Here is a 12,823-nt window from a genome sequence, read left to right as displayed (position 1 = left end):
GACACCGTCAGAATATTACCTAAATGAATATAAGTGACAAAATTCAAAGTCTCAAATAAAAAGTTGATAAAAAGCATCTCTGTGGCTTTGAAAGAGAAGCAGACAACTAGGAAATAGTAGTTGAAGTTTCTTTCTCTCCTACTTTGATTCAAGTTATTGCTAATAATCTCTCCATATTAACCATGGTATCCTCCAAACAACGCTAGGGGTACGTGGTAGCCTACGTGCTCTACACAATGCACACTTTCGGGTTACTTTCAGTGATGTTCTCTCATCATTAAAAACAAGGAAAACAACAAAATAGAGCAAAAGCACTTTAAAACTTGAGGAAAAGGCTGAACTTCACCTGTGGAGTATATACGTGGAGCTGGAATGTTGGAAGGAACCTTGGGTTTTAGGGCAGGGGAACTCCACCACCTATCAGTCTATGTCAAAGTGGGCCAGGCGCAACGAGTGACGTGAATAACCCATAACCAGCGGCTATCAACTGGGTCGACTTTGCTACCCCAGGGATCACTGGAACGTCTGGACACCAGCTGGGCTGTCACCACTGGGGATTAGGGGATGATTCTCCTGCCATCTGGTGGGCAGAAGTCGGGGATGCGCCAAACGTCCTACAATGCACAGGACAGCCCCCACAATAAAGACTTATCTGGCCCAAAAGGTCACTAGCATGGAGGTTAAGAGACCCTGGCCTGGGTCATCAAGAAGCCAACTCTAGCAATTCAGAATCATAAAATATTTGGCAAATATGAAGGACTTTGTTATCTAGTGTAGACAGAAAAAATTACAGCCAATGGACACTGCTGTCAATGCTAACTCTTACCTCTGTTCTGCAAGGTCTTGCATTTAAAATCATATTCATCTTGTAAATCTTCTAGAGTCTTGATTTCATGCTCTATACACTACAAACAAAGACACAAAAAAGTTTCCCACTGTACTTAGAACAAAGACTTTAGGAAACAGATTATTGCTTCTATAGCTCCCAGAACACCGTGGAAACAGTCCTGCTCCCTCAAAGATGGATTTGACTTGTAAAATTCTGATCACACACATGAAATAATTTTCATTTCATTAGTAAGTATGTAATACGTTTATGAAAAGAAAAGCTATGGCTATTTTTGGACTGGGCCATTTGATATCTACTTTAACGAAGTATCTTCCTCAGAGGAGGCCAGATGAAGTTGTTCCAAGGAATCTGGAGTTTGGCAAGATGCTGTCTGATGCACAGAGTCAAGGCCATGCAGGTGTGACCTTGAGACCCACAGGAGAGCACAATGCCTGGTGGGAAGGCCATGTCCACAGACAGAGGCCTGGTGCAAAGCAGGACTCCTCACTCTTTCCCCCAAAGAGCCTCAACAGTGGAACGGAGTGAGCACATACCAGCGAGGGCACCAGTTCTACAAATGGTCTGGGAAGTTTTACCTTGAAATTATTGTGGCTGTTCTATTCTAATCAGAAGTATGTCAGAATTTCTTTTGTGGAGGTGCTTTTGTTCCCCTCCAAGTCTTAGAACGAGACAGGTGCTTGAGGAAGACGGACCATGTTTATCCTGGGGCTCTACGTAACCTCAGGAACACCTCAGTTTGAGAGGAGCAGACACAAAGGGCTGTTCAGAGCAGCCACAGCTGGTGTATTGGGCAATGGGGCAAAGTCAATAGTTACTGCATGATCTCGCAAGGAAGGAAGAGATAAGCTCAATGTTTGGAAATTGTAACAGGGGCCATAAATGTCTATCTGCTCATTGGAATCACCAATTTATTTAACTTATGGTTTGGAACCTGAACGAAGATTTTCTTCCCAACTACTTAAAAGGCTGAAATCAGTTACCACGTTTATACTAGAGCAACTGAATCCTTATTTCCTCTGTAAAAAGTTACCAAGTAGACATGTACATTTACTCAGTACTCACCATAACCTTGTCCTTCACATTTCTCACTTTGCTGTCAAGTTCCTTCTGTTTGTCTAACATTACAGTGCTCTGAATATTCCCTGACTGAGCCTGTAATGGAAGGTACATGGTTAGCAGCCATCACTTCCTCCGTCATATTTATGTGCTGGTTCATCTCAAAAGTCAGGTCCACACCGTGTGCCCCACCTAACTCCCAGACCTTCCTAGACTTCCTGCAGGCCTCCCTCATGAGTGTGCACGAGAAACAGCTCAGTTCCCAAGGCCCTGGGAAATACGGGCAAGCTGTTAGCAAGGCTACGGAGAGACTAGGCTTAGTTCATGCCTGAAGTAAACTAGCCGTATTTCTGGAATTTTCCATCAAGTCATATAGCTCCATGGGACCACACAGGAATTTTCAGCAGGGTTTCTCAAATTCTGCAGACATGTTACTTTTACTAACCCTACTCATCTTAAAGCCATGCAGTTTACCGTGTGGACCCCAGACCAACAGCATCTTACCACCTGGGAGCTTATTGGAAATGCAGAATCTCAGGTCCTAATCTGATTTCTGAACCAGAAACCCTATTTTGACAAGATCCCAGATGATTCAGAGGCATATCAAAATCGAACAGCACTGACATGAAGGCCTTCAGCGAATGTCTGCCGCTCTAGAGTGATCGTGAACACCAGCCCAGATGCACTGGGTCTGTTTTGTCTTCACCCCTGATAGCCAGGAAACAACCTGTTGCTATTTTTATTGGGGTCGCGCTAAGATTATGAATTAACTCAGCAAGAGCCAGTATCTTTATGATGTGGCTTTAATTCTTATGCTTCTAATGATTTTCTCGTCTGGCCGCAATACCAGGGACACGACGTTAACTAGCAGTGGAAGCGGTGGACATCTTTGCCGTGGCTCTGACTTCCTGATGTTTTCCCCAAATAAGTAAGACACTGTCTCTAGAACTGAGAGATGTATATTTTAATCTGTTAAGGAGGTACCCATCAATTCCTATTCTGTTGACTATTTTTTACCAGGGAGAGGTGCTGAATTCTGTCACACCTTTTCAGCATCTATAGAGAAAAGCGTATGCTTTTTCTCCTGACGTCTATTCCTCATGTCTATTTATATAATGAATAACACCAATGGATTTCTCAGTCACTGTCTACACTTGTAATCTAAAATAAATCCTACTTGGTTATGATGTATTATTTTCTTAATGTAGTATTTAATTCTGATTCTTAATATTTTATTTATTTGATATTCATGAGTGAAATTGGTCCTTAACATTCTTTTTCTGTTCTATCACTATTACGTGTAGGTAATCAAAGTTATTCTTGGTTCACAGGAAAATGTTTGGAAGTTTTCTTTCATTTTATACACTCTGGAAGAGCAGAATTCAAAGCTTCCAAACTATATCAGAATAAAGTGTGCATTATAAATATACGAAGTGACTGGTATCCCCAGGTGCCACTTGTCATTAAGTGACAAATGGAGCTGCTCTGGCCATTCAGAATGAACCGTCACCTCGACCAGATCCATAATGCTTCTTGCCTCTACAGGGAAGTCTCTGCTGCTGTCAGTTTCTAAGCCAGCTGGATGCGGAGGACATGTCCAGTTGGCTCTGATAACAGCTGGACAGTTCACCCAGAAAGAGGGACCTGGTCACGCTGGAGGATCCCGACTTCCTAGTCCTCCTCCCCAGGCTGTCAAGGTCTGCTCAGTGAACAGAGGTATAAACAGTAATGGTTGTGCGCACGCAGCTGCACTTCCAGCTACTACATTCCCTTCCTCCCGTCACACAGGGAGATGCTCAGTGGAAAAAAATCTCATGATTGCGGCAGAGGTGTTAAGAAATCTCCCGCTTCAAACTTAAGCAAGAGTGCATCCGAGTTACCCAAGCCCTTTGCTGCTTTCTTACCCCCTCCTCTCACTCCCTGCCCCCTCCTCTACCCGACTCCTATCAGTTAAAAGATCTGCTTAGCTGGGACCTTACCATCAATTACCTCAAAGAGAACAACATCTGATTCTGATTCTACTTCCAGGGCGAGTCTTTAACTTTTTAACTTTCTGACACAGCAGGAAACATCAGGAAACCACAAGAAGGACAAGCGTTACCGTGGGCAGGGACCTCAGCCATCGTTGACTCCTATTTCCTCATTTCATACCTCCCCTCTAGAGACCTTGTCTGGAGGGTTTTAATGAGAACTCGGTTACTCACACAACCCAGACCAAAGAAGAATCTTCTGTTCAAGGAGGCTGCTCTCCTCAACAGAATAAACAGCTGCCCAAGTAAGAGGCGATGTGACAGGCGCTCAGAGGGTGTCAGAAGCCCCAGTCAGAGTGCCCTCAAATCCCACCTCCCACATCAGAAAACTGAAGAGAGACTACGTGACTTCTCCAGTGAATTGGTTTTAGAGTCAGATAAATCTCAGTTTGAATTCCAAACCTTATTAGCTTTGTGGCTTGAGCAAAGTACTTGACTTCTAAACCTTAGTTATCTCATCTACCTTCAGTAATAGCTCTGAAAGCATTTATTCAAATGAAATAAAGGTTATAAAGTGCTCAGCACAGGGCCTGAAACGTAAGCACACAGCACATGGTGACTCTGTTACTCAAGATCACGCAGACGGAACCACAAAAGGAAACCGAGAGCCACTACAACCTGAAAGAAATGATCACCACCCACTGGTGACTTAGGATCTCGTGGACCTAATTTTGTCCATATGTAAATTAGCTTTTTCACCACACAGAAAGAAAGAAAGAAAGAAAGAAAGAAAGAAAGAAAGAAAGAAAGAGAGAAAGAAAGAAAGAAAGAAAAGAAGCTTAGTGTGCTATAATGGCAACAGACAAAACACCTACAGTCTACTAAAAAGTCTCTCTGTATAATATTCTCAAACGTATTTTCTAAAAGCTTCTCTTTTCAAACGAAGAAAAGGAACCACACTTTCCTATCCCAACACTCCTACAGGGTTCTGTGCTCTTTAAATGCTCTGAACTGACTCTGAATTTTGCATGTTTTTCACTTGTTGAATGTTTTGAATCCTCACTTAACTATCCCACAGTGTCAACAATGAACAATTCATGGACACTCTGCTTCATCTCTGGCCCTAAAACTGGGTTCCTCTGAAGCAAATAACAGACATCACATCATTCCATACACATGTCCATCAGTATGAATAGAAGACATAGTTGTTAAAAAGTACTTCAACAAGCAGGGCAAATGGCAAAGAAATGTTTCTAAATTTTCCAGCCAGCAGTAGGCTGGATAATTTTGGAAAGGAGGGACCTACTGTGCCTTTTCCCTTCTTCTGATACCTCTAGACATCCAGGACCTTTCCTCAAACCCCAAAAAGGCCTCACATCTCTGGCTTACAGTGGGGCAGTCCTCTAAACGTCCTCAGAGGGGATCACTGATAACTCAGGTGTCCTCTGAGAGACTTAAAATGAACCTCTCCCTAGGAAACTCATATATTTTCAAAGGGGAGCCAAAAGCTGACAAGGCTTCAAGACCCAAAGCACACCCAGCAGATGGGGGCTGATCTGGCAGAGCAGAAATCACCTACTCTGCCTCCCAGTGCTGACCTGGGGCCAAATGTCAGGAGAGAAATGCCTGGGTACCAAGGTGACAGTTCATTCTTCTGCCCATCTCTGCTCTTGGCTTCCTCTCGAGTCTATCTGAGAAACAGGAGCAGCCCATCGCATAATGCTCTTAAGATGAAAATCCCATGTAATAACCAAAGCTTCGTGCTGAAAGTCTCCCAGGTCCATGCCATGCTAAAGAAGGCACACCTGTCTCAGAGAAGACAGCACAGCCAGCTTTTCCTGATAGACACTTTTGTTTGCTAGGCTGGGTGAAGGATGAACTAGCCAGCTTGAGTTTAAAGCATATAATATGTATTTTTAAATGCTTAGTGCAGCAAGATGCTTTCAGCGTGATGGTGAGACAGTAACTAAATGCCCAAGGAGGCAGCAGATGCACAAGGACTGGGGCAGGTGCTCAGGAAGTGCACAGAGAATGGTATTCACCACCACTACTTAAATGCTCTCTCTCCACCCCCCACCTCCCAATCTCACAGCTCATTTTGTTAGTTACTTGTTAGAGAAATGCACTTAGGTCCCTGGACTCTGCACACTTGTATTCCACCCTGTACTCTGGCCTTCTCCCCCTCGTATAGGAATGGTCTCAGCCAGAGTAACCCACACTCCAGTGGTTTCACAACTGTCTGCCTGCTAGGTTGTTCCCACCACTCCACCACTCAATGAAAGGCATGAATAAATGCCACGGCAACTTCCAAAAATTGCTGAACCCTGATCACCTTCCTGATTAGATCATGATAAAATCTTGGTGCTCATGTCACTCCTCCGACTCATTCACTACCGCGATGTCTTAGCTATTTAACAGATTATCTCAGTCCTATTCAAAACAAAGTTGTTGACTTTCCCATCAACCCATTCTTCTCCTCCAAAGCCAACTGCTCCCTGCAAAAACCCTACTCCTGTCCCTTCCCTGTCTCTCCCAGCTCAGTAAACAATATCGCCAAGTGACTCAAGTCACAATCAGAGTCATCCTCAACTCTTCACTCTCTCTCACACCCACGTCTGAGCCCTCATGTGAGCGCTAGGGGTACCATGTCTGAAACATGACTGGAATCTGTCCACTGGTTGCATCCCTACCGCACACTTCCCACTCAGCTCCCCTGGCCTGCTCCAAGAGCCCTCCCGCCCCAGCACCTCAGAGACGTTTCCTGACCCTGATCTAAAGAAACACCACCAGCCCCCAGATACTCCACTACTGTCCACGCAGTACCCTGCTTTGTTGCCTACATGGCAATTAGCACTATCTGAAAGGATTTTGTTTATTTTGTCTCTCTCTCACACTGGAATGACTTCCATTAAATCAGGGTCCTTTCTCAGGGCCTGGGTCTATAACATCTCTGTATCTGATTTTACCCACTTCTTGGGGCTATATGATCAGAGGCCTCATCACCCCTGCCTTGAAACAGGGCCTCAATAATAGGTGCTGAACAAATGAATGAGTTTTAATTTCAATTATCTTTAGTGTTCAATTAGGAAAAAAGTACCTGTTTGAATCTCTGGGCATTTTCCAAGATCTTTCTTTCTTCCTTCAGACAGCTACAGATGATCATAGACATCTGGATTGGGTCTTCCTGAAAATTATCCTAGACATGGGTTGTTAGAACAAAAATAAATTAAACTGCAGAATGCTTAAACTATTGTGTATTATATATTGAAATGAGTTGGTTCATATCCACTAAGAAACCTCATCCTTTACCTAGTAAATTTTACATAAACTATTTTTGGTAAAAATCAAAATATTCTTTTTACAATTTATGACAAAAAACTGTTTTAACTTTCCAATTAAGTGCAGGTACCTAAATTAATTCTTGGTCAAAAACAAGTATTTTCATATATGGTTCCTATAATATATTTAATTTCTATTGTTCTTGGGCCCAATTACCAACCTTGTTAGGTTCCTGAGACAATGTAAATAATACAAAAAATTATTCATGATATCCCTCAATTAATTTATCTACTGGTCTCTGCTTTTATTCAGACCAAAGATATTCTTCTCAGTTTTTCTGTTTTCTTGCCGAAGCTAGTTTTGCAAAATACTGGCAAATCATGTCTCTTTATAACAGGTATAATTAAGCAAAGTCTGTAGGAGAGCAAATTTCTGTAAAATTAATCTGGCTTTCCCACTCACTGTTATTATAAAATCACAGATGCATTCAGGGGGGCTGTGGGGGGGAGCGTCTAATTACCTAAGTTGAACAGTTTGGTTGTTTGAGGAATAAAACAAGAAAATGACAGTACTCACTTCCATTAACACAGGAAAGTTCCATCAATACAGAAGTAAAAATGGCAGCCAGCCTTAAGGGAGGCTGGGAGTACTTCTGAAGAATTCCTAAAACTTTGCAGCATACTCTCTCCTACCTAGAAATCCCTTTGACTTTCTCATCCGAGGGAAGGCAGCTCCAGCAGAAGCAAGGCAAGGTGGAGTCTAGCTCCAATTCACCAACTCACTACTGGGCCATTGGGACGTCAAACCTTTCTGGACCTATTCTTCATCTGTATACCATGCACTTAGACTGGCTTCATCACTAAAGTTCCTTTGAACTTCAACATGTTACTACAGCTCACCTGTTCTTAACATGTAACCTTTTTTGACTTAAATATTGACAACTTTTAGTAAAACAAGGTTAGGGCATCGCATTTCTCTCAGAATTTCTTATGCCTAACAGGTATGCCTAACCCTTAAGCCTGAAACTTCCTTTGTTTACAAAGTGAATTGATAATTTTATTTTACTTTTGCTATAAAATATTAGCCACATAAAATGAGTTTATTCAGAGTCTCTGTAGCTTTTCTAAATACCAATGAGTGCATGTTCAATAGTATTTGCTGAATGAAAAAAACTCTCTTATGTAAACAGGGGAACATTTCAACTCATATGCAAAAACCAGGTCATACCTGAAGATTACGCTTGCTCTTCCTTATGTTATGCTGCAATAAAAAATTATTCTCCAATGAAAAGCGACTATATTGATCATCCAGCTGCGATAAGAGGTCGTGAAAACGGATGGTAGCAAATGAAACATCATTGGCGGCATGCTCCCTAGGAGATTCAAAATTCACACACTTCATTAAGATGCTACTTTAAACAGACCAAATAAATACTGCTTTCCTTATTGAAATTATTAAAAATAATCTTAAGTGTTTTCTTGGGATTTATTTCCTCCTTTTGAAACTGACATTGCTTTTAGCAGCAGCTTGTACAATATTTCTATTACATAAAATTAGCATGAGAAATCCTAGCGCTCCAAGATTCTGCACAAAACTGTGACCGGTGATTATCTCTGCAGGTGAAAAATCAACAGAGGGCCTTCACTTTCTACATCAAATATTTTCGGAACATTTAAAATATCTGCAATGAGAAAACAAAATTTTAAAAAGAACATATACTGGTTTTAAGAGATACTCTCTTAATTGTATTACTTCGTTCATACTTCTAATCAGTATTTTACCATAATTTGGCTTCATTTCTTTTAACTTACTTCTTTCTATAGCCTGGGTCCTAACTTGGAAAATAACTGGTGTCAGCATTATCTAACCTGTCCAAAGCATTTAGGAGGACAGATTATACTTAAATCGACAAAAATGGCATGTAGAGGCACATGTCATTTTTTCAAGTGAACACATTTTTCCACAACAGATAATCCCAATGGCTGCTGACGAGATTCACCTTGCAGTCAATGTGGCTCCCAGTTACTCAATCAACAAGTTATTTTAAAAGTGGAGAAAAACAACTTCTGTCTAGTGAGTTTTCCTTACCAGTCTTGCTTTTCCAGCCACTGTGCCAGATACTGTCTGATTTCCATGGGAAAACTGTCATCATAGAGCTGGTGAACCTGCTCCAGGAATTTAGAGTCAAGCTGCTGAAGCTCGTACCACTGGGACATCCTACAGGGAAACACAACACAGATCACAAACGGAAGCCCCCCATCCCCCACCCCCAGCTCCAAAGAAAGCATATCTAGCATTGTGCTTCTTCTAAATATCTCACTTAATCCAAAACATACTTTATCTATGAAATACACTTTGTAAATGGTGTCTATATTTCAAAGCCTGTTTTTTTAATTGAGTTTTGGGTCAATATATTTTTCTTCTCAAAAAAACAAATTTTCAGGTCTTCGCTCAAGTATCAACATATCAGGGAAGCCTTCTCTGTCACTTTATTTAAACTGGCACTACCTCTCACCCTGGAAAATACTATCCCTCCTCCCTAATGTATTTTTCTCCATTGCACTCAACGTCATCTGACCTGCCACATATTTTCCTTTTTATTTTGATTAGTGTCTGTTTTCCCCACATGAAGGGAAGGATTTTTGGAGGGGTTTGTTCGCTGCTGTTATCTCCAGAAAAGTGCCAGGCACACAGTAGGTATTCAATAAATATGCCTTTAAAATGAATCTGCACTTCTATCAGATTAAACAAATGGAAAATATCATTTAATTAAATTTGCTTTAGGACAAATCATAAGACCTCTCCAAAACTTTCTCTTATAAATTACAGTTGTAATATATACACTTGTAATATAACTCAAAGAATTTTAAACTGGTTTTTTACATTTTATATAATTCACACGGTAAAAATGAATTATTTTTGTTATGTACGTTTTAAAAGAGATATGTTTTCTTCTTTTCCTACTGCAAACAAGAAACCTGGCACAAGAAGTCTTAAATCCCAGAAATAATTTTTAAAGATTGAAACATTTTAAAATGGAATTTGAAAGGATAAAGTAACACTATCTCTTTGGATAATTGTAAGTCAATTTTTATACAGCAGTTCTGCAGATTAAAAAATGAAAACAAAAACCTGATTCAAACAAATCCTAACATCTATTAGGAAAATGAAGAGCCTCTCTTCACCATAGCATAACTGAGGATTTAATATCAGCGCACGGCTGACAATATTCAGAGTGGAGGTAAGTGAATCTTATCCTACCAGGCCTCTGAGAAATAGGTCTGGATTTTCAAGCAGGGTATGGAAAAGTGTATGCACGCTTGCTGGTGAGAACATGTGTGCAGGCATGAAGTCATGTCGACTCCACAAATTTCCTTCCAAAGGAAAGTTAAGAATACGGTGGGACTATAAAACTAGTTACCATCACAAAACCAAGCCACCCCTTTAACACATTTGCTGTAGCAATTTGATTTTTCACTTCAAAATTATTTTCCCCGAGTAGAAGATTCCAAATCTGTGGTGCTCCTCCTCCCAACTCAGTGTCTAATAAATAAGGATGTGCCTAAAGCGAATATGCTGTCCGGAATGTCAAACAATGGCGGTTGCAACACCTATTAGGTGAATGACCTCAGGCAACTCATTTCCCTTTCAACAGGGTGGTTGTTAAGACTGAATGACCTGGTATAGACACAGCACCTGGCACAAAGCAGGCAAGCAACACATTCATGTTAACAAATCCAGAACCCATTCCACCTTCTCACAAAACTTGTTACTAACACAGGGAGTGGCATGATGGTCCCCCAGTCACACCTGGCTCAAATTCCAAATTTAGGTCTGACTCCTTCCTCTACAGTCCCAAGACCTCCTATCTCCCAGCCTCCAACACTATTCCCCAATCCACCTTCTTTAAGCTTCCTTAAGCTCTATGATGTCTTCCCTACATGATGTAAGCTTCAAAGTTGCTGGGACAATGTCTTAAAAAAAAAAAGAAAAAAAACCTCTGCACTTTGGACAATGTCCTGCACATAACTCTGCTCTCAATAGTGTTTGTTCGCTTGAAATCGAGTATATTTCAGATTGAATTATAAAGTAAAGGGCAAACCATATTATGGTCCAACAAGTTTGAGTCCTGCATTCCCTGCATTAAGCAATGGCTGCAAACTGACTTGCGTTGGAGGCTCAAGTCTTATTTCTGTCTAGTAAAAACCTATGCAACTTAATACGAACAACATTCAGAGTAAAATCAACCACACACCTATTTTTCTTCCTCCAAACACTCTGGTACTAACTAGTCAGATTTTTTTTTTTAACTAATTATATTATTTGAGGGTCAGCAGGAACTAATTATCACTTTTACATTCCAGGAGCATACTAAGCTCCTTTATCTTTACACACAGATATATAATTAAGTTCCAAAGTCAGGTACTCATTCATTCATTTCCATGAACATTTACTAACCTGTCACCTTGTGCCCCAGCAGAGGGCTGGGTATTCAACACAGGCAGCAGCTACACACAGCACGTCAGATGCCAAGACTGTTGCGTTTGTGTGCACAGGGTGCCAGGGCCTAACTGAGACAGCTCTCTGGAGGTGGCACAGTGCGAATGAAAATCTGCGAAAAGAAGAAAATGTGACTGGTGGAAAGGGGCGGGAAGGAGAGAGAAGTTAAGGTAAATGGGGAGATGCAGTGTTTGGGGCGGGGGGGGGGGGGTTCTATTTCACAGGGTATTTCTTCCTGCCAGAGCACGACTGGCTGGGGCAACAATGCCGTTCGAGAACAGTACCTGGGATACGCGTTCTTCCCCGGATGACGGATTCACCTGTCACTACTTAAAAGCTCGCCCTCGCCGGGCGTCCGGCTGCAGGCCCCAACGACGCCCGTCCAGACTTGCCCCACCCTGGCAGCCAGAACCTCACACCCACTCACTCTGCTCGCCGGATCCGGCAGGGGTGAGCGGGGCGCAGCGGTGCTGCCTTTCCTGGGCGCGCCGGGTCGCCTCTACTCTCTCTGGGGGGTCTGACCCGCGTTGTCCCAGGAATACCTGGGTCTCTCTGCAGATTCGGCTCGGGAAAGCGAAAGTATCGGCCAGGAGAAAAGGCAGCCCCGGACGCCCCGCCTCCTTGCGCTCCCGCCAATCAGAAGGCTGCGCGCTCGGCCAATCGAACGCGGCTGTTCCGCGCGCGAGCCTCCTCCCTCGGGGGCCACTGCTCTGCCAACTTGCTGGGTCCTTTCTTAGTCTTAGTGCAGGGCAGCTGACTTCTGTGTTGCAAGTAGTTCGTTGTGTTTACACATATTTTAGAGATTAACTAAAAGGCAGTTCTGTGTTTGCAGAGGCCCAAATCCCGAGATCCCTACATTAGCCCCAAACCTAAGAATTCGAGGCGGAGAACACAGGTGGGGACGTTGTCATTCTAGAAACTTAACAGCTGACTTCCATGTTGCTAATCCCAGGGGACGCTTTGCTGTCCTCACCTTACTTGACCACTCAGAAACCTGTGCAGTTGACGCCTCCATTCTTTTAACACTTCTTCCTTGGCCATGATGACGACGCACCTAACTTGCTTCTTCCCACCTCTCTGGAATGCTTTCTCCATCTCTGCTCCACCTCTGCCACCCAACCGTTCAGTGTTAAGTATAGTCAGGGTCTGGATCTTGGTCTGTTTTACC

At 42.4% G+C, this 12,823-nt stretch overlaps 1 protein-coding gene across 3 annotated transcripts in view; it reads right to left on the bottom strand.

Annotated features, from left to right (window-relative positions):
* The window catches only part of STAT1 (signal transducer and activator of transcription 1), a 62,347-nt gene extending 50,077 nt beyond the window's left edge, over window positions 1–12,270 (bottom strand). Inside the window, exons 1-7 of one of the 3 annotated variants that reach the window (XM_010948715.3) lie at window positions 12,083–12,270; window positions 11,614–11,767; window positions 9,244–9,372; window positions 8,383–8,527; window positions 6,974–7,072; window positions 1,913–2,002; window positions 827–905 (exon numbers count right to left, since the gene is read on the bottom strand). In XM_010948715.3, coding sequence (XP_010947017.1) covers window positions 827–905; window positions 1,913–2,002; window positions 6,974–7,072; window positions 8,383–8,527; window positions 9,244–9,371 — 541 coding nt within the window. In that variant the 5' untranslated portion in view covers window position 9,372; window positions 11,614–11,767; window positions 12,083–12,270. The other 2 variants (XM_010948718.3, XM_010948716.3) reach the window with 2 other exon arrangements.
* Between the last annotated feature and the right edge of the window lie 553 nt (window positions 12,271–12,823).

This window comes from Camelus bactrianus, chromosome 5, assembly GCF_048773025.1.
Source record: "Camelus bactrianus isolate YW-2024 breed Bactrian camel chromosome 5, ASM4877302v1, whole genome shotgun sequence".
NCBI lineage: Eukaryota > Metazoa > Chordata > Mammalia > Artiodactyla > Camelidae > Camelus > Camelus bactrianus.
Note: the sequence above shows the minus strand (reverse complement) of the source record. Positions and strands in the feature narration are given on the sequence as shown.